Below are 20,842 nucleotides of genomic sequence, written 5' to 3'. Positions count from 1 at the left end.
TCACCGGCAGCTGGTCTCTCTCTCTCCCTCTCTCTCTCTCGGCTCTAACAAAGTCAAGTGTACCGACCACTGTCTCACCCGATGTTGGCTGGACTGTGACGCAACCAGCCTTCCTATCCATAGCTTCAGGGCAGGAGAAGAAGAGAGAGACATAGACAGGAGGGCGGTGAACCAGACCAAAAAAGGAGGAAGTGAGAGGAAAAAAAAAGAACTGAGTATTCAGAGTTAAATTAGAAATGTGATTTGGACACAGGCTGCTCCAAATATGACATGGAAATTGATTATTTGGAAACCACCTCCAATGAAAGAATATGGAAAGGAGAGAAGGCTGGCGGGTGCCAGGGGGTACAAGGGTGTGTTGATATGAGAAACAGATGTGAAATCTGCAGACACAGGAGGAAAAAGAGACTTAAAGTGCCGGTCTGTACAGATGTTAGTGTGCACTACATTCATGGCCTCACGCAGACAGAAAAAACAGGTATTTCACAAAAAACACAACCAGTCATTAGCCGCACTTTGAATTTTTGCAGTAGAAAAGGTCAATGGCAACGGGAACATTTCATCCGCTTGGGTTCTGATGCAACATTTAACTCTTTTATGGTAATAAAATAGCGGCAGATGTCCCCTCATCGATCCACACAGATGTGATGTGACCTTCCATACACATGAAACTAACTAGAAATGTCATATTTCCAGTGTGTTTTTCTACATTGTATTTCATCATTTCATAAACGGTAACGGTAACGGTATGATGATTTTCCAAACTAAGAATTAGCGCCACCTGTCGCCTATCTCGATGAAAACACTCCTAATAATTGCATAACTGTACTGGAAACAAGCAAGGAAACGTTAATCATTTGCCTTTTTTTTTCTTTCTTAACATTAGTTTAAAATTTGCAATGCAACTGGATGGAAACAGTAAATATCTCATGATGTAAATGGTGAATGTTCAGCTTCAAATTACAACAACTACAGACAAATTGATAACTGGATCCTTAAAAAAATTATTATCAAATTAACCATTTGAGTCATTTGACAGTTTGGAGAACCTGCTGCTTTTCCTTTTCTTATAATACAATCAAGTCCATACCTTTGACAAAACAAGACACTTGATGTTTCCTTGGGGACTTTTCTGATGTTTTGTAGCTGTAACATATAACCGATTAATTGAGGAAAGACTTCCTTCAGCTCTGTAATCCATTGTTTTTATAGAGAATGAATGAAGATTCACAAAACACAACACAATGCTATTGAAGAGAAAAAGTGTCATCATATCAGACTCCAGGATAAAGCTTGTTCTACATTATATTTACCCACCATAGAAAAACTCCACTTCCCAGGAAAGGAAACGTCTTTGAGCTTCAGTAGAAGAACCAGTCAATATCTCCAAGGTCCAATAGACAGCAGGTGGTGACAGTTGTAGTCCCAAACTGAATCGAATTTGTTCTGTAGTCCCTCTGATGAGTGAACGTGTGTCAGAGTGGTTCAAAATAATCCCAATCTTTCAGTGACAACTGACGGAGTAAACCCGACAGTTTTGGTGGAACTGAACAGACGGTGACAGAGTTGAGAAGCACACTCTGTTTACTACAGCGGTCTACTGGGGAAGACACACACAGGCGCTTAAAATCAACCCCGCCCACCTTCTCAATCACACCCCCACAAGCTCACACACATCCTGGCTGACTCATGAAAACTCCCACTGAAACTGATCTTTTTTCCCCCTGAGAAATAACAATGTTTTTTTTCAGTCTGATAAACAGTTTTGTTACAGCTGATCCTGGTGAAACTCAGAAAAAAAGTGTGATGTTTGCTCACTGGATTTCTAGTCCGTGTCCATGCCGAACGCCCCCCCACCCCTGCCTGATTTAGCAGCTCATTTGAACTTTGGCCCAGAGGTTCAAGGAGGTTAAATGAGGGAGTTCAGCCGGGTTTATGACCAGCAGCAGAGGGGGAAGTAAATCTGTTCAAACACAACCAACACACAAACAACATCAACATACAGATCATCTCCAATCTATCAAAGAAAAGACAAGAAAGTCAAACAAGGAATACTGAAAAAAATCATCTGATATTCCATCCTAAGATAAATGCCTTGGGTATGGTGTTTAACAATTACTCCACTGACTAAATATTAATCTGCAATAAGTTCATAAAACATGTTTATCATGCCAAAGTCAACTTGCTTTTCATATTGCCTCTAAGAAGACAGTTTTGTAAAGCCCTCTGTGGCTCGTGAGGAGTTTTGTCTCGTACGACCGCCAACATGATGATGTCACAGTTCAATTAATCATCATTTCTTTTAGCAGAAACAATAAAGTATCAGTTTATTCCAGCCTATCAAATATGACAACATGCAGCTTGTTTTTATAATATCTGAAAGTTAATCAAGTAGGTTTTGTGGGTGTCTGCCTGGCAGGGAGGGTTTAAGGCCAATAACACACCGGCTGATGACTGTGGCTCTGGTTTTTGCGGTGTGTTCCAGACAGTCAGTGCCGGTCTGTCCTTGTCGGCTAAGCGAACAAGACCCGAGAAGAGAAACACAAAAGGAAAAAGAAACTACTTTGAGCCTGTCGCTGTTGTATCCACGATTTTGTGGGCCAACTTAGCGTGACTTATAGTTGTTCTTCTTCCTCGTCGCCAGTGCCCTTTGCAGCTTGATCTTAACAACATATTGCAGATCCACAATCTTCTGGTTTCCTTTTTTGAAAGGACCATAACAGGCTACGACCACCTGGTGATTTGGAGAGCTATTTCCTCTCAGACAGGCGCACAACATACAAGCTAGTTCGCTGTCGGCTGCAGTATTTGTGGTTTGTTTAAGTGCAGCTTTTTGACACAGGTGACTTGAGGCCACAGTCAGCCTTCTTCACCACATCGGTTTTAAGGGACAGGATGGTCTGAAAATTAACATTTATCATACTTTGTACATTCGCTCGCCTTGGTATTGAATTCTACTGTGTTAGTGTTAATAAAAATATAGGTATTTGATGTTCACAACCAGTTTTATGTATGTCGGGAAATATTATTTACTAATTATAATAATGATTGTCCAACACCCTTCTGTTATCATTATTAAACCATTATTTGGGGAAATGTAAGATCAATAGACCTTGGGATTAAAAGTAATAATCACTGTAATGAGCTAACTATTCTCTGTTTTATATCATTGTCAACTGTATGTTTTTTCCTATCAGTTTTGTACTATTTCTCAGATGAGACAAGGTATCTCTAGGCGTTACCTGCAATCGTGCAAATCATCGGGCGAATAATTGTGACATAAAGCAAAAAAATGGTAATAATCACTAGTTGCATCAATGGTGTGGTGTGGTGCAAGTAGGAGAGCGCAGTGCTGTGTGGGTGTATGGTGTAAGAGCTGAGTATACTTAGTATGATTTATGGCCTAATGTCCTGTTAGAGTCTGTTGCACTGACCACAAACACTCAGCCCACTACTCTCCGTTCTTTTGTCATTCAGGTTAATCCAAGATGAACCACGTTTAAATCCCCCGCAATTAGCTAGCTCACAAAAACGATCTAAACCCCTGAGGCTGGGGGGCCTCATGTTTGGAGTAAGATGAAGGGGGGGAGGTTTTTAAAACCCAGACCCCACCTCTCCTTGTCCCGTGTCTTCAAACCACGGCGACCTGTTGAATCCATGTCTGCCCTGCCACCCCCCGCTGTCAGCCTTAATTAGAAGAGGTTATATTTAAAAGAGTGGACGGCACAATGCAATTACTCTAAAAGGATTAGACCCCACTGGTACTGCCATTGTTAAAGGCAGAGATGGGGGAGGTGGGGCTGGGCTGAACACGAGTGACCCTCTCTTGATGCCTGACCTTGGCATTAACCCCTCGATAACCATAAGCTCTGAATTCTTTCACATCTTCAAGGGGAGCGGTTCAATAAGGGGGAAAAACAAAGGGAAATGTGAGCGTGAAGATAACGAGGATGAGCAAGCCGGTGTGAGAAAAAAGACGTTTAAGGAGAGGAGAGAGGATTACATGAAATATTTCCCCCGTGATGCTGCTGGAAGTTCCACGGTTTCGTGGCTGGCTTCAGTTAAGAGTGATTTAGGGAGCAAGTGTTTCCACAGCCATAATAACACGTTCTGAATTGGAGATCTTTTCAAAGCTTATTATCGCCTCTCTAACTAAGCTGCACTGGCTGCCATTCTCACAGCATTTCATTAAGGAGCGGCTGTTTACACTCTCGAAACACGGAGAGCAAACCAACAATTAGTGGGGTTTGCCATGAGAAGGCTCTTCGCATGCGAGGGATTTAGGGGGGTTGTTTTCTCGATCCGTCTCCTCACTGGGGGCCTTCTCTTAAGTCTTTGAACCCCAGCTATATTGGTCGGCCCATACAAGGTCGTTTCCATCACAGCGTCCATCAGGTACCTTCTTCCTGTTATTCCCCTGTCTGCCGCGATGCTGCTTCCTGACTGGGATGCTCCTGGGGGGTTGGACTGGCGTCACTGGTACGATCCTCATACTAGTGTTTGTATTTCCCTGATGAGACATTGTATGGATGGACACATATGTCAGTGTCCAGCTTGTTTGTTATCACTGGAAGCGTGTCAAACGGATTTTCTTTCCTCTAACCCTGACGGACAGACACCCCCCTTTTTCCACATTTCAGTAGTGTTACATCATTATTTTGAGTATCAGTATTTGATCTCAAAGGGCAATTCCGTTTCTTTTTTCCCCCCCCAATCATTATGTTTTGGGGCCTTTCCATGGCTTTATTAGATAGGACAGCTTAGAGAGATGACAGGAAATGGGATGAGAGGGGGGACGACAGGCAGCAAAGGGTCACAGGATGGACTTGAACCCTGGGATACTTTGGCAAGAGTCCCCAGTACGGCCTCGTATTTACACATGTTGATGTTCAACATGGTTTTAGTGGCTGCTATGTAACCTTTTGGGGCAACCGCAACTGTCAAACTCACGTCCACTGAAAGTGCTTGTTTATGCCACTGACAGGCTGAGTTTATGGAGATAGAAGTTTTTGTTAAATAATAAGATATTTGAAAATCAGTTATATATTCAGCCAAGGCGCTGTACATAAATTATTGTGGGCAGTTCCTCTCTGTAAACTCTAAACATCTCTCTACAATTCTGACTCATGATTCCACCATCGTCTTCCTGCAACAACTCACCTCCTTTTTAGCTCAGAGGAATACTTCTAGTTGAGTCAGTAAGTATGAATCATGTAAATATAAAAAGAACACGTAAACAACCGGCCTGGGTTTAAAATTGAAGGAGTTCCCCTATAAAGCTGAGTGGTGAATCTTACAACAAAGTAAGATAAGTTGAGTTTTTGCACAAATGATGGCAGTGGTGATGGTGAATAGACATACAAGCCAGAGGAAGGGTTACTCTTGGACAAACCCAAGGGATCTCACTTACATCTTACTCGGCAGTCAAGCATCTTTCCACAAACTCTTTTGTTTTTACAGCCTGTAACTGCAACTGACTTACACTAACTGCTTTCGTTAGCAGAAAAAACCTGTTTGCTAAAAATCTCTCAATCACCTGTACAGTACCTGCCCAACAACAGGCAGACACAGGTAGAGACTAGCAGGCGGTTGGTGGAGACCAAAAACAGAGCTTAAAGGAGAGTAAATATTGAAATTACATTCACTAAAAGGGCACAGACATGACTCCAAATGAACAATACCGTTGGTTCATATCTACTGGATGTGTACACGGCGACTGTTTGCCAACATGTTCACCATTAACTAACATTCCATGACAGTAGCCGCTGTAAACAACTGGACAGTCATGCTGTAGCAGCCACAACACAGAAGCTTTTGAGTTTAAAAGGTGTGTATTCTCTACTTGTTAAATCTACTCCTTATTTGTAAGAGAAAGATTGTGTAATGTCTTCTTTTAAAAAGTCACGTAGACTCATTTTGAGATCACACACACACACACACACACACAATATTAAGCACGCAGTTTACTCTCACCAGATTCCTCAGAGTCTACAGGTGTCACTGAATTATGATTAAACACGTCTTCCATTGGCGTGTATTGTTTAGATTTTCACCAGAATCAACAAATTACATATAGTCACCTCTTCATAAATCCTTGGTGACTGTGGTCTGACGTAAAATGAGTCACCGTCTAAGATTCATTTGGCTTCTCTTCATGGATTAACACATCTCGTAGGGTTGGAAAACTACAGCTGAGTGGAAGACACTCTGATTGGTTGACTGCTGTGTGTCTGTACACGAGGGAGCTGCCAGCCTGTCGTAGCCTGCTGGAGGGGCTGGGATCCAGTCTTACAATACTGCAGAGAAATGTCCACATAAACATGGGAATGCATTGTCTGAGTTTCTGTCTGTGACAGGATTAAAAGGACAAGTTGTGTTACATACGCTTCATGCGTAAAGATCGCTTATCATCAGCTGACGTGTGTCGTATGATGGGATGAGGCTTGCTGGCACTCAATTTACCAGCTTATTCTTTAGAAAGAGTGATGAACAAGTCAGTGTTTCCATGTAGTGAAATTATTTACAAGATGTCTCAGGATGTCGTGACAAATCAACCTACTGTAAACTCACACTGGTCATAGTCACAAAAATATGATGTAAACGAACGATGAGTGTTTCTCAAACTCAGGCTGGTCAATCACGGAACAAACTGGATTCTTCCAGGGATTTTTGATGATTAACAGTGATGTGCAGGCGAGGCCTGATCCAGGTTTTTTTTTTCCAACAAACAAAAAACTTTTAAGTTCAAATATAGCAGCCCGAGTCCACCATTACTGGACAACAGTAATATGTTAGTGATGAGCTTTGAATGCACTTCAGTTTTCCTGGACAGTTTACAGGTGTAATTAAAGCCTGACCCATCAGCCAACTGGGCCACAAAATGCTCACTTAACCTAGCACGCTTATCCAAATCCTTTTAACAACACTTGCAAAATTGGCAAGTGTGTTAATCTGTACACCATTTCGGCCCAGACTGAAATTTCTCATCCACTATTGCAGTATTGCACACTATTGCCTAAAAATTTTGTAGACATCCATCCAGCTCTGAGAGAACAATCTTGACAACAACTAGATGCATCATCCTGAAATTTGGGGCAGTTATACACGAGACGAACTGAGAAAATTTGGTGACCCATTGACTTTATTTCGTATTTTGTGCCATGATCAGGTCAAAATTTAAATCTGTCCCATACTTTATAGTGATTAAAAATCAGCATGTGTGCATTGTCATTGCGAGCTTTGTAGCTTGCTAATGATTAATATATGATTAATGATTAATATACAACAAGACAACGTTAAGCTGATTATAAAATCATGTCATGTTCTTGTTCTACTTGTGTTTTATGTTGGAGACAATTAAAAGTATCAAAATCAATATGCATAACAATTATAACACTGATATCATCAACATGTCACAGCCTGACAGATACTCTGATATAAATATTTTGATGTAGATGCCATTATTAGAAAATAATAACAATCTGATATCATTAATCAGTCGCTATACACACCTTTTTTACTTTGATTCCTCATATGTGGTAATCAAACAAAAGATAACAACAGTAAACATTACAGTGTAAAATAACAACAGTTCACTGGGAATTTAATAACTATAAATCACTCCAAGCATCTGTTTCTGCATGATAATCTCGAAACATATCAGACAGCTGATACTGTTATATGATAGGCCAATATCAGCCAATAATGGGGGCCAACTGATATATCGGCTGGCTCTATTACAAGTAGTCTAGCTCTTAGCAGTCGAACAAAACTGCACCAGTGAGTCCCACCAAACTCAGCAGACAGTCAGAAACAGTATCCACAGACTGATGAGCACTGAGTGTACTGTCTGACACTGGTACATGAACAAATCTTAGCATGAAGCTACCTTTGTCACATAGTGCTCCTGTGAGTTGCTGAAAACGGCTAGCTAGTTCGATTTTACAGCTGCTTCCTTACAGAAGAGTCACTTTTCTTACTACTTCACAGACAGTGAAACCCCCAGAAAACTGTCCCCAGTGCAGCTGCTGTGTGAGCAAGTACTTCTGGGAGTGTTTAGCAGAAGGGATGAAATGCTGGAAAAAGAACCTGCCCGCTCTCCCTTCCCTTCATAAACACATTAACACCAGAGTATCTCAGCAGTCGGTTTCCTGTTGAAAAAGCGATTAGGTAACTTTTCCTCTGCTCCCCTGATGACTTAACGACTCCAGAGTCATCAGAGCAACTGCAGACTATTTCCATTAGTGGGCTTGCATTACTTCATAAAGTCAGAAATTTACAGTTATAACTGAGGTCACTTCCTTTTTTTCCCCAGAAAACTTATTTAAGGACTCTGTAGTCTGCAGTCACTCCAGTCACTTAAGTAAAATACAAGATGCGAGAAATACATGTGGGTAGCAATTGAGCATAGCTGAGGAACATATAGTATTTTCCCCTTTTTCAAATTAATCAACTGTGACAGCTTACTTTTGAAGACGACGGAAATATTTGCACAGAGAGAAAAAAGGCAAAGAAAGACAACATAGGCAGAAAGAAAAACAAGTGGCTGAGTGGAGCCATAAAATGCACAGCAGTTCTGCCTTCCAGGACCTTTTGAACGGTAACAGAATATTCCTCAAAAGAGCAAAAGAAAGATAAGGACGAGAAGCAGGTAAGAGTAGAGGACACACACAGCTGTTTTAAATAGTCCCACAGTCCATACATGCTGAGTGACTGACTGCTCCCACTTTGCAAGGAGAAGTGATCTGGCCCTGGACTGAGTGTACAGGAAGTTGGTGTCGTCAAACTGTGCACATGCGCAATAATATAAGTGAGTATAACTTCTAAGAAAAAGCTTGAGAGCAGTTTTTATCATATCTGACTAGTGATTCTACACATCCAGTTTCTCTCCTCTTTAGATAGAGGCCTGGTCTTGTTAACTGCTCGAGGGGGGTTGCCAAGATGGATGCCAACTGGCAAGACTTGCCGAAAAGGACTTTAACTACAGTCAGGCCGATGAGAAGGTGTTAGACTGTTAGTGTATCTGGATGACACCCAAAACTTAATCCATCTCTACCAGTAAATGGCACCTAATACCTTGGGCACCCGTCAGCCTTTTGACACATATAGAAAGTGGGCATCCGGCCTAAATGAGAGTGTTTACTTAGCAGCGTTAGCAGCTCCCTGTCAGTGTCAGTTAGGTGAGATTTCTTGGCAGAGCAGGTCAGCGGAAAGAAAGGTTACAGCTGAGTCAGTTCGGCCAGTGCATCGGTCTTTGTACAAAAGCAAAAAAGATGCATGAAAAGAAAAGAATATATAACATGACAACTATAACTACAGAGCGTTGGGATCACACAAGCTGCAAAGCCCGTCAACATGTTGATGTTTTGACCCGTGATTACTCAGTAGTCATTACTACATTATTACATGATTTATGCCCATCTTCAAGATCGGCTTTCATTGTAAAAGTTTCATGACTGCATCAAAATAAATGTGGGCCAGGGAAATTAAGTGTGGCCAAGTGTGTCTAATCTGGGCTTCCTTGCGTGGACCATCCCCAACTGAACTCAGCCTTCCTTGTGATCTAAACTACAAAACTAATACGTTTCATGAAGGTATCTTGCACAACTGTGGTGTTATCACGCTGACTATCTACCCACTGACAGACCGAAATATAAACACCTCGGGAAAAACTCAAAATCACTTCTATGTTAGTAGTTAGTTCCCACTACAGTCTGTGGCTCAAGGAACACATTTCAAAATTATGAAACCCACATACACAGTCTCACAAACCAAAAACACTACCAGCCCAATGCTCGAGCTTAAATAATTCAGTTCTAGTAATAAGGTCATCTTTGTGGATGCGTCTATGCTTGTCTGACTAACATCATACAACTTCCCCTAAAACCTCAGCAAATGATTACTCATAATATGTGACTGAATGGGGACAGAAAAGATGTGAAGAGAAAGGAGTGAATGGGAGCCAAGCAAAAACACAAAAGGGGGGTGAGGAGTGAGTAACGGCGTGAGACACAGATGCCAGGTTTCCACTGAAACGCAGCAAAGGTTTTAACAGAATCTCCAGAGAAACTGTATAAGAAAAGGCAAGTTATTGTTTGCCTCCATTATACTGACATAGAGTTGGTGGTAAACCATTGCAGAAGAAAGAGGCACTAGAGATGACGGATTTAAAAGAATGGGAGTCAAACATTAGATGGTGTGAATTCATGTCATGAATGTTACAGTATGGATAATATATATTTTCAAGCAATTCACTGTTTGTTCCCTAAAAAAACATTTTGGCATCTTTTAAAAAACATTCTGTTGTTTCCTGTCCCAATTTTGTATGTGCATAATGAAACATTAAAAAAAATGAGACCGAGATTGAGAACAAAAATTCAAAGCCAGCTGAGTGAAACTTCTCTTCATCCTTTCCGTCTCAGCTGAATCCACTCGCTTTTCACATTATCCCTGTGCCTCCAGCTGTTTGGGCTGGGAGGGGCCCGTTGCCAAGACGACCCGCACCTTACCAGTTGTCTTGTCTGGTCCTGTCTTGTCAGAGCTGAGTGAGGAAGGGAGTGAGGGAGGGAGGGAGGGAAATGAGGGAGACAGGGATAGATACAAAGAGGAGGGAGGAGGGGGGCAAAGCAATCAGGGATAATAAGCCTTTCCATGTTGGAGTCTAGATCCAGGGAGCAAGCTCAGACTAGCATCCAGCGCTAACCAACATAATCTGAAATGAATCCCACCACCTCAAGCCAAGAAATAACTTTGGATTGAAGGCATCTGCCAGTGAGACACCTGCAGACTGACTTTAAATCCCACTGGCTTGCAGGAACCCACAGCAGAAGTATCCGAAAACACCAGCAAGCCCTGTTGGAAACACATGTGTCGGGCCATCTGAAAGCCTCCTAGTAGACTTTGAGTGGTGTTGTGTAATGTGGTGACAGCGCTGAGCTACGGCAGCGCGAGTACAGAGGCTGACACCTGGTGTGATTTCAGTAAATTATGGTGCAGGTGAACTCATTCAGTTCCAGGCCAGTCATGCCGAGACTGGAAGAGACGCAGCCCCGTCGGGAGCTGATATATGGCAGTAGGAGACCAAAGGCAGTCCTGTCTGGGAATAAAATGGTTTAAATGCAGCGCAGGACTGGCCTTAGATTCTCTCTCTGTGTCCGTCTGTGTTTGTGTCTGCTCTGTGTCGTGCTGCCAAGCCGCCGGCATATCAAAGAGCCTATTCGTATTGCTTTACTCTTTAAACTCTTAAAATGAAATATAAAAGTTTAATGTTTTTCATTTTCTGGGTAAAAAAATATGCCTTCTTTGATGCATCTAAATCTGTTTGGTGGGTGGACTTGGCTAAAGTCAAAAGGATACATTTATGCTTCTCATTCTTCCAAGAAATGTGCCTCTCACTTGTGAAACAAATGCAGAACGAAAGAGTGAGCTCTGAACGAGGATAAGCAGGCTTGTCATGACATTGCCCCCTGCTGCTTAAAGCTTGGTACAGGCGATACATGTGTAACTATTGAGCAACAGCCTTCAGGTCGAGCTAAGTGAGAAAAACACCATCAGGAACAAGAACACGGCACAATACATTCTGGGCTGAAATGCCCGAACTATCATGAGTCATTTGTTCACTGTTCTCACTTCACATCTTACAGTAATGCAAAAAATATATCAGAAGAAATATTGTGAAATCATGGGATATCCTGTCTTTACTAGAACAGAAAAGATCAATGTGGGGTCGAAGCAAAGAAAAGAAATTGGCATGATGCAATAATCTGAGCGCTGAAAGCCAAAATCTGAAAATATCACTGACTGACTGCACAGCTGAGGAACAGCTGAACAGTAGGAATAAATCATAGGAAAGAGTGAAACCTAAAGAAAACGCAGCGTCTGTGAACAGTTTTCATCCCCCCGGAAGCTTTTTGTTATTGTTTGACAACATTAAATTACAGTAGGTTTATGGTGACACCGATCAACAGGAAGACTCTTTAATGTTTAAGTGAAAACAGCTCTCCACAAAGTGACTTAAATTAATAACTAACATGCAAAACATTTATAACTTGAAATACGAGTGCATCTGTGTCCAATATGCACTCTAAGCAGAGCTGCTGGTGTTTGAGTCTAAAGAATAACATTTTAAATAAGTTGCCATCAGAGCGCTACAGTGTTTAAAGCTAAACACTTTCATACTGACAAGGGACAAAAAAAATATTTTCATTTGAAACAGGGTCGCTTGTCGCTGTGGCTTGTTGCTTTAATGGTGTCCAGCCTTAATGTTTTGATACACTGTCAATGCTCTTGTCAGCGTTTTTAGCAGATGCAGGCAGCTGTTTCAGCAAAATGGCTCTGATAAACCACCTGCACCCTACCTGACCAGCAGCATACAGATGCGTTGAGGAGGTTGCAGCTGAAGAGCCAGATATTTCCTTCAGGAGTTGGTAAAGACACGACTCCAATATATACATCAACTTCATAAGGCGATATTAATGTTAATGTTGTGTTTTGAGCTTGTTCGGCTGCCACAAATTCACCAAAAACATCAATGAACTGAAATGCAATCTCTCAAAGAACAAATTCAGTCATTGCTAATGGTCTTCACTAGTCTTCTTTTTCTGTTTTCAACCTGTCCTCCTCCTCCTCCCTGTCCATCTGTCCCAGTCCACACTGGGCCACCAGTCTTTCCCTAATCTCCTTACATAACACCATCAACCTTGACCCTGACCAAGGAGACTGGTGGCGTCAGACATGTTTTGTCCTGCACTGCCTCCCTCCCTGTGTGACAGCAGGTCAAACAAACACAAAAGGCTACTTTAAAATACTGAGAAACTTAAACCCACCTTCTACCTTATTATTAACAACTCAGCAAAACCATCTTTAAAAAAGAGGGTCCTTGTCATTTGAGAGGGGGCCAGAGAAAGTGGAGTTGGAAGACTAAATAACGTGAGGAGCAGGGGAAAAAGCAGGAGGATAGCTCCGGTTAAGCTCTTTGGCTCTCTTCTTCCCCCACTTTATTATTCTGGGTTGTCATGGAGAAAAACTATATTTAACCGCCTCTCTCTCGACATGTGCCGACTGAATTCACCGTGTCTTCTCTCTGTCATTTTCCCTTCCTTTTGTTTCCGTATCGAGGACGGCAAAGGACAACATCTTGATTCAATGGAAAAATCCGTCTAATGCCCGGCTCTTGTGGCGGGAGAGAGCTCACAAACCCAAACAGTCAAGGGACAGACAGACAGACAGACAGACAGACAGACAGACCAGACACTATGTCGGTTTCCCCTGGTCTCCTGGCCAGACTCCCATTTTCAGAAACCAGTGGCTTCAAAGGAATAATTCATTTCACAGTCTAGTGGCCAGACACAGAGCCCCGACACTCACGCCCCTTTTAACACCTAAAAGAAGAAAAGCAGCTTTGCCACTCGCTGCTTCACCTTCACTGTGTGGTAATGCAACACACAAGAGATCCAGTGACCTCTGGGGACATCCGATGGAGCCAAAAGCTTAAGGGGACCGTCATGAGTTACGTCAGGGTGTGTGCACCTTCATTTTGAAGCCGTTTGATTTTTTTAGTTCCTGTTAAAGTGGCAGTAAAAAGCACTTTCTGAGGGGTTTTTCGGTGGCTTCAGGGGTTTGAGATGCTGACCATGTCAAAGGTTCTGCAAATTACTTCCATGTATCTAATCGCTCCCAAAACAACAAGTGTTTTTTCTGATCTGATGTCTCTATCTGCAGGATGTCATCATCTGTCAATGTCTCCCAAAACCATTGCAAACCACTGATGCAAAAAAGCATTTTAAGGTTGAAGCTTGGTTAGTTTAAGGGAGAGATCACGGCTCGGGTTAAAATAACTACTTGGTTAAGGTCGTTTGTCATCATGGTGACAATAATAACCACTTGGTTAGGATTCGGGAACAATTGTGGTCACCGTTGAAGGAAACCATAGTTGCCTTTTGGTATGAAACAGGAAACGAAAAGCAGTGACGCGTGGCAAAGTTTGACATTTTGTTAACCCTTTCAACCACCCAGACCTCTCCTCACTGCACTCTCTATAAGAACATCACACTACTTACTCTTTTGGTCCTGATGAGACTCCTAATTCTGACGGCCCCACACAGTTTTTGTCACTCGAATGTGTAATTATGTGGTATTAAATTAAACTATCTCTAATTGCAATATTCCTGGTTTGAATCCGGGTTAGGGTTAGGGTTAATGTCGTTCCCGATCTTTCTTTTCTGCATCCTCATTTACTCTTATCTGTATGCTGTCTAACAAAAATCTCAAAACACTTCTTATCATTACTTAAATGGAAAATAAAGATTTCAACCATAATGACAGTTAAATTTGATCTATCACAACTCTCAAAATTATCTCACAATTTTACTTTGTCAGAAGAACAACAGCTCCAAGTAGTTCAACGTGTTGGGAATCACACTGATTCGCTTTCTAGCGGAGCACTAGATAAGTTCATTGATACCACTCTCTTGTGTACTTGTGTACTGTGAGTTAAGCACAAAGTTAATTAAATTCTGAACAAAGTCACTTAGCTTTGAGAGTTACAAATGGCTGTTGAACCAAAACAAACAACAGTTTACCGGGCAACTTGTTTAATGCTGAATTGATGTTGAAACAGGAGTTGTCACCAACTTCTCAAAAGCTGCTGCAGTAGCACCTTTTGTTAGCACTCCTCCATAGCATTGCTTGCATATGGACATTCTTGTAAGAAAGCAAATAAGTACATTTACCTCAAGGTATTGCTTACACTGAGACTTTAAGTAAAAAATATTAGTTAGGACAGGCGATAAGGAGATTGTCCAGGACGGGAAGACTCTCAAGATAAGCCTGCTGAGTGTCGTACTTGTCAGTGAAATCAGTCCCGGCACAGACCTTCTTTGAGTTGACCTGGCAGATTTAAGGGTCTTACCTTAGAAGCCCTCCGGCGCTCAGGACACTCAGGGTGCTGGCACGCCACCCAGTCCTCCTCCTGGACAGGCTTGTCGTCTGAAACAGAACACACAAGTCATTGAGACATCGCTCTTTATCACATCAAACACCAAACCAGCCACCCAGCAGGCCACACATCCATTAACACACCTTTCTTGGTAAAGCTGTAAAAACAAACTGTAGACACGAAGACTGAAGTGACTGCATGTGTTTATATAAGGATGGGGTGAAAGAGAGGGAGGGAGAGTGACTATGAGCACAAAAAACACTCTCACACCATCACAGAGGTCCAAGAAGCCATGTCATAAAGTGAAAAAAGACAACTCTGGTTAGAGAGATTTCTCGGAGAAAGGTAAACAGAGGGAAGAGGGTGGGGTGTGTCGCTGGGAGGAGATCAGAGAGAAATGAAAAAACGACCAAAGAGACGGGGGAAAAAATGGAGCAAATGAGAGGAAGCCTCGTACTGGTTTTTGTACCAAAGTGCACTCATCGTGTACTCCACTCCACAGTAACAAATCACCGTTGTCAAATAAACCTCTGAAATCTACTTGACTAGTTAGCCAGCGCTGCATTGAGGGTATGATAAAAGGCAGTGTTTGGGTCTACATCTTCTACATGTACACACACGATAAAGATATCATAACACAGAGCCTGAGCGCAACAATATTTATCTGTGTGCCTAATGACAAAAACAGAATACATGTGCAGGAAGGAGAAGGTAAGAGCTGGGATGAGGAGCAGAAACAGCCGGAGGGGGGTCGGTGCAGACGGTAAAGGTGCTAGATCCAAAAAGTCTCCAGTTTCTGAGCATGACGGGACTTTGTAGTAAACCTTTCCAGCGAGATCAGATAACTTGTTCATTGTAATGTCACATCCCCCTGTTTGGCTGAGCTGTGCTTGTAGCATCATTACAAAATCAATAATAGAGACAGGCTTCTACTAGAAAATGAAGGCAATTGATGGCTGAAATTTAAGGCCAAACAATCTGACATCATGAAAGAAATGATAAAACAGCCAAGGCTCTTGTCTGAGCTGGTGTATGGAAACAAGTCACCTTGAGTCATCCACTTGGCTTCAGCTACACAGGTCAAGGGTGCTTGTGGGGAAGAGGGAAAAACACTGTAATTGGTGCATACCACAGAGCCCATGGCTTCCCCACTGGGAAGAGAAGGGTCAACCTGCCTGCAATGAATTTGCTCAATGGGAGTAGAAACAAGGCAGAGTCCACAACTATGTTAGCTGCTCTGTGAGACTGTACGTAGGCACAGTGATGCTTTGAGCTACATGCTAACCGTGAAGGGAATGCTAACAAGCTGATGTTTAGCAGGTGTAAAGTTAACCCTTTCACCATCTTACATAACTTTCACCGCACTAATTACAGCAGAGGCTGATGGGAAAGTCATGACATTTAACATGAGTATTGACTATTTCGACCTGATGATAGCACTGTATTTAAAGTTAAAGGATCATCCAAGATATTACAATTCATCTTGAAGGGAACATGAATGTTTCTAACAAATTTCTCAGAAATTCATCTAATAGCTGTCAAGACATTCACTCAAAGCCAAAAAGGTAAAGTTCCTGGCAGCATTAAATGCAAAGTCAGGAAGATCTACCCTCTGGGGACCATGAATGTCTGTACAAAGTTTTGTGCCAATCCATAAAATTAATTTGACTTTAAACTGCTGGAGGTGCTCAAAAGAAAGTCAGGAAATCACTACAGTCCGCAGGATTCATCCTCTGTGGACCAACCAAATTTCATGCCAGTCCATTATTGATTTGTTCAGTCTGAACCAAAGTGGCGGACCAACCAGCATCGCCATCCCTAATACCATGACACTAGCATGACCTAAAAAGTCCATTTGAACACTTTCAATAATTCCTCCAAGGCAGAGTGTACTTTGTCAAACTTGTGCTGCGTCTCTGCTGTGCTGGGAGCAGGCCGAGACGCACTCTCAGCCCCGACTGTTGCCTCTGCCAAGCGGGGCCTCAAGCTAATGGCTCCCTCAGGGTTTACAAGCAGCAGGCTGCAGAGGGAGCCTCCAGCTTTTATGGAGTGTTTCCCAAAGAGGCAGAACCATCTTTACCGCAAGTGGAACTTCACACATGAATTACATTCATCAGGTGGAAAGAAAGAAAAGGGCCAATATTGCTCTGTATCAGATGGACTTGGTGATAAGCAAGTATTTGCCAAGAAGTCAGCCATATTCAGTTAAAAGGTGTCAACATGTCATTGTCTCTTCAGCCCGTTTCCGAGGCCCCCAAGTGGCCACAAAATAAGAAACTGCGGGTTAAAACAAAAAGGCTCCATACAGCTCCTTTACTTGAATCCAAGTTTCCTGAAGCCACAAGATCACATTTGACTTCAAATTCTCAAATATTTTAATTTAGCGACTATAGTAGAGATTTGGAGAGTCCTGGATTATGCAGGACGAGCTTTACGGGAATATTTTCTGTTTTTTCATTCAGTCTTCTTTTAACATTTTAAAACAAATCCCTGTGAACTTAAGTTGTTAAAGAGCGAATGCAAAAATGCCGTTTAGCTCTGAAGCTTCAGCATTCTTTTGTAGACTACAAAACGTCACACTATTTTCAATTGGCAGGAGTTTGAGTAGATAATGACCGAAGATTCAAGAATGAGATTCAAAGAGCTAAAACTTAAGTTGTGTCAGATAGATTACATTTGCTATTTAGCTACATAACCACAAAGACTTGCGCCAATAGACAAATCTGCATACTTGGAAATGGAAATGGTTATCAGAGCACAACTGATGAAATGTGAAGATAAATAAGCATTTGATCTGTCGCGATAAGTCAGACTTCAAAATTGGGTTTATAGCAGGCCGTATAGTATTCCAGTTGGGGGCGACCATTGGCTTGTCATGCACAAGGTTTACTGGAGGCACCACAAATAAACTGGCCTGCATGGTTTACTTAAAGTGTTACTACCTTCATTCAACTTGATTTTAAAAAAACGCTATCACACAAACTACGCAATGACCTCAAATCCACTCTATCTCCTTCTCCTTCGCCCCTCAAACTCTTTGCCCTTTTTTAACTACCTGTCCATCCTGTTGTATCATAAAATCACTGTATTATCTGCTGAGCTCCATCTTCCGTCCTACTTGCTCATATCTTGCTGACTCTCCCGCTTTCTCTCTCTGATGAACTGGAATTCCTGAACTCAGCAGTGCTGATTAAGCCAAAAGCAAACACAAGCACACACACTATACACGAACACACGTGACAGCAGACAATGAGCTTGCACACTAAAGAGACAGTGGAGCATCCCATCTACACAGCTCTCTGCTGGCTTGTTCACCATAGAGAGACACTGCCTGGGGCAAAGACCCATTAGGTACCCATAAATAAGCCACAGCAGTGGAGGGGGGTGAGTTCGTAATGATGCACACTTGAACACGCAAGATGTACTCCAAGTATTCCAACTTGTCAAACTCTAGTCAGTTTTTGACCATCGTGCAACTAAGTTTAGTTGTAGAATTAAGTCAGGGTTCTTGCATTTTCTAGTAAGTTGGACTTTCTTTCCTTACTCTACTTTCATGTGTGCAAGCTCCACGGGAATGTTAAAGCACTGTAGTGCTGAAACGATAAGTCGACTGATCACAAGGTCAATCCCCAAGAACTCAAGCAAAAAGCACCAGAAATGTGACGATTTATGTTTCTCTCCCTTTTGTCTTCTGGTGACTTGAATACCTTTAAACTTGGAACTGCTGGTAAGGGAAAACAAGCTATTTAAAGATGTCACTTCATGCTCTGGGGAAATTAATTATTAAGTAACTGATTAAAATAACTGAGCGACTAATTAATAATGAATACAGCCATTAGTTTCAGCCCTCAAGCAGTCAGTGTCTGGGTGCATTTGTAGTAGCTTTGACAGAAAAAGGAGAGCACAATAAACAAGGCAATACTTTACGGAATATCCAGATTCTTTGTCTAAAGCAATAGTTATCCAAGTGCACAACCCTGTAATGTTGAGTGACAACCAAATAAGCCCGGTATAGCATCACTTATTCGTTCAATAATTGAGCACTTACCAAAACTCTAGCCGGCTACAGCTGTGATGTCAGCCGACAAAATCGACTGTTGCTGACATAAGAGGCCTGCTGCTGTTCAAAGCCAAGGGACCATTATTTCAAATACTCCAAATACCTAGTACTATTTCAAGTGGTACATTTGCTACTGTTATCATTGTACACTGGAGAGCTTGACAGATGCAGCAGAGGCAATGTAGGGGTTGCAGATCATAGTAGTGCTGGGTATCGTGAAGTGTCTTCTAATTTAATACCAAATTTCAATACCTAAGGAGTAAATCTCATCATCAGCAGTGAGCTAATAAGTATGCAGCATGCTTGTTGTTCCAAGATCTAATAATGCTGTTGAGTGGTTGTCTTGGGGCACGGGAATAACACTAGGTTACGCCTAGAGACAGGGCTCATCGCGTGCATTTGTAATGTGATCTTAAGCTAAAGATAGATTCCATTAAAGTGATACCGAAAAAAGTATTGTTCAGGATCTGTTATTGAAGTCAATGTAAGGGTACTAAAGTTTGTTTAGGGATACGCAGCCGTAGAAATCTCTTACAATGCAAACCAAACCAATCTCCCAAAAGGTTCCACCAAGTCGTCGCCATGTTCACTAGCTGTACTCATCTCGTCTCGCACCACCGCCTCCCTCAGAGCCTCATCAGTACTCCACGTTGAGGCTGGGAGAGACTGAGCCAAGTACACGTTTAGCTGTGAGCCTCACACACGTTTTTATGAGGAATGTTAAGAATGCCTAACTCTGCCCTTCTATTTGGTGAGATCGCATCATGGCACATGAAGACGGGGTGAGATTATTCTTTTGACGGCACTCCTCATTTTCACATCATGTTTTTCAAGAACCCCATCACCCTGTATGTAATGTGACATGCAACTCCTTGGCAGGAGGTGTCTACGAAAAGGGCTCCTGAGAGACGATCACAGATGGCAGGCAGGCGGGAGGCATACGGACTGGGGAACCTGGCGGAGCGAAAACCATATCAGCACACGCAGGTAAGGAGAGAGACAGGAAAGTGAGACCACACGAAACATAAATGTGGAATGAGATGACAGGGATGTAAGAAAGGTGGGGATGTTTGACCCATCAGGAGGGTCAGATCAATAGATGGGCAGATTGGGAGCATGCCTATGTTTCCACAGCTGTATGTTCCCACATTTCCAAGATTTCTTTTTCAAAATTAGGCCCTATGTTCCCACAGTTCCCACATTTCTGAGATTTATTTTTCCAAATTTAGGCCCCATGTTCCCACATTTCCTCTTTCATGAATTTGTATCTGATTTTATCCCCCTTTCTCCGAATTTGGTAGCCAATTACACCCAACCTATTATCAAGTAGCAATGGACTACAGATGGAATGTAGCTTCCTAACCCTAGTTAACCCTAACACAAGACCTCATTTTGAAAATGTCCTACAATTGTGGGAACATAGGGCTGTGGGATCATTGGGCTGTGGGAACACAGGGATGACCCCGGCAGATCAAGAGGCGGCCAGAGCAAGAGAAGGAAAAAAGATATAATGTTTTATGTAAAATAAATTAAAAATAAGTCACTTGTGATAAACTGGGGTTAGTCCTAATTACAGAGCACAACATTTGCCTTGATTCATTCCTGTAGCCCAAACTTTTACACTTGAACCCAATTCTACAGGTGAATGAGTCTGGGCCTGGTGAGGAGACGTTAAAGCACGAGCAGGTTGCAGCTGTTTCCAATGCTGAGGGTTCAGTGGCAGCGGGGGCAGGACGCAGCCCTCCTGCTTAATGTTGTTTTACCCCCATAGCGGTTAAATCACACACATGTGCATCACACACTCTGCTACCCCCCCTCCCTACGTCTCTCTCCCTCCAAGACCACAT

The 20,842-nt window shown here is 42.3% G+C and overlaps 1 protein-coding gene across 5 annotated transcripts in view; it reads right to left on the bottom strand.

Annotated features, from left to right (window-relative positions):
• plekhg5b (pleckstrin homology domain containing, family G (with RhoGef domain) member 5b) overlaps window positions 1-20,842 on the bottom strand; it is a 72,962-nt gene that overhangs the window by 38,636 nt on the left and 13,484 nt on the right. For 3 of the 5 annotated variants that reach the window (XM_037104639.1, XM_037104638.1, XM_037104641.1), the window contains one exon: window positions 14,909-14,985. In XM_037104639.1, coding sequence (XP_036960534.1) covers window positions 14,909-14,985 — 77 coding nt within the window. Of the gene's footprint in view, window positions 1-4; window positions 30-1,317; window positions 1,565-14,908; window positions 14,986-20,842 lie in introns of those variants that run through there. The other 2 variants (XM_037104640.1, XM_037104642.1) reach the window with 2 other exon arrangements.

This window comes from Acanthopagrus latus, chromosome 7 (genome assembly GCF_904848185.1).
Source record: "Acanthopagrus latus isolate v.2019 chromosome 7, fAcaLat1.1, whole genome shotgun sequence".
Lineage (NCBI taxonomy): Eukaryota > Metazoa > Chordata > Actinopteri > Spariformes > Sparidae > Acanthopagrus > Acanthopagrus latus.
The sequence above is the reverse complement of the archived record's forward strand: the minus strand, read 5'-3'. Positions and strand labels throughout refer to the sequence as shown.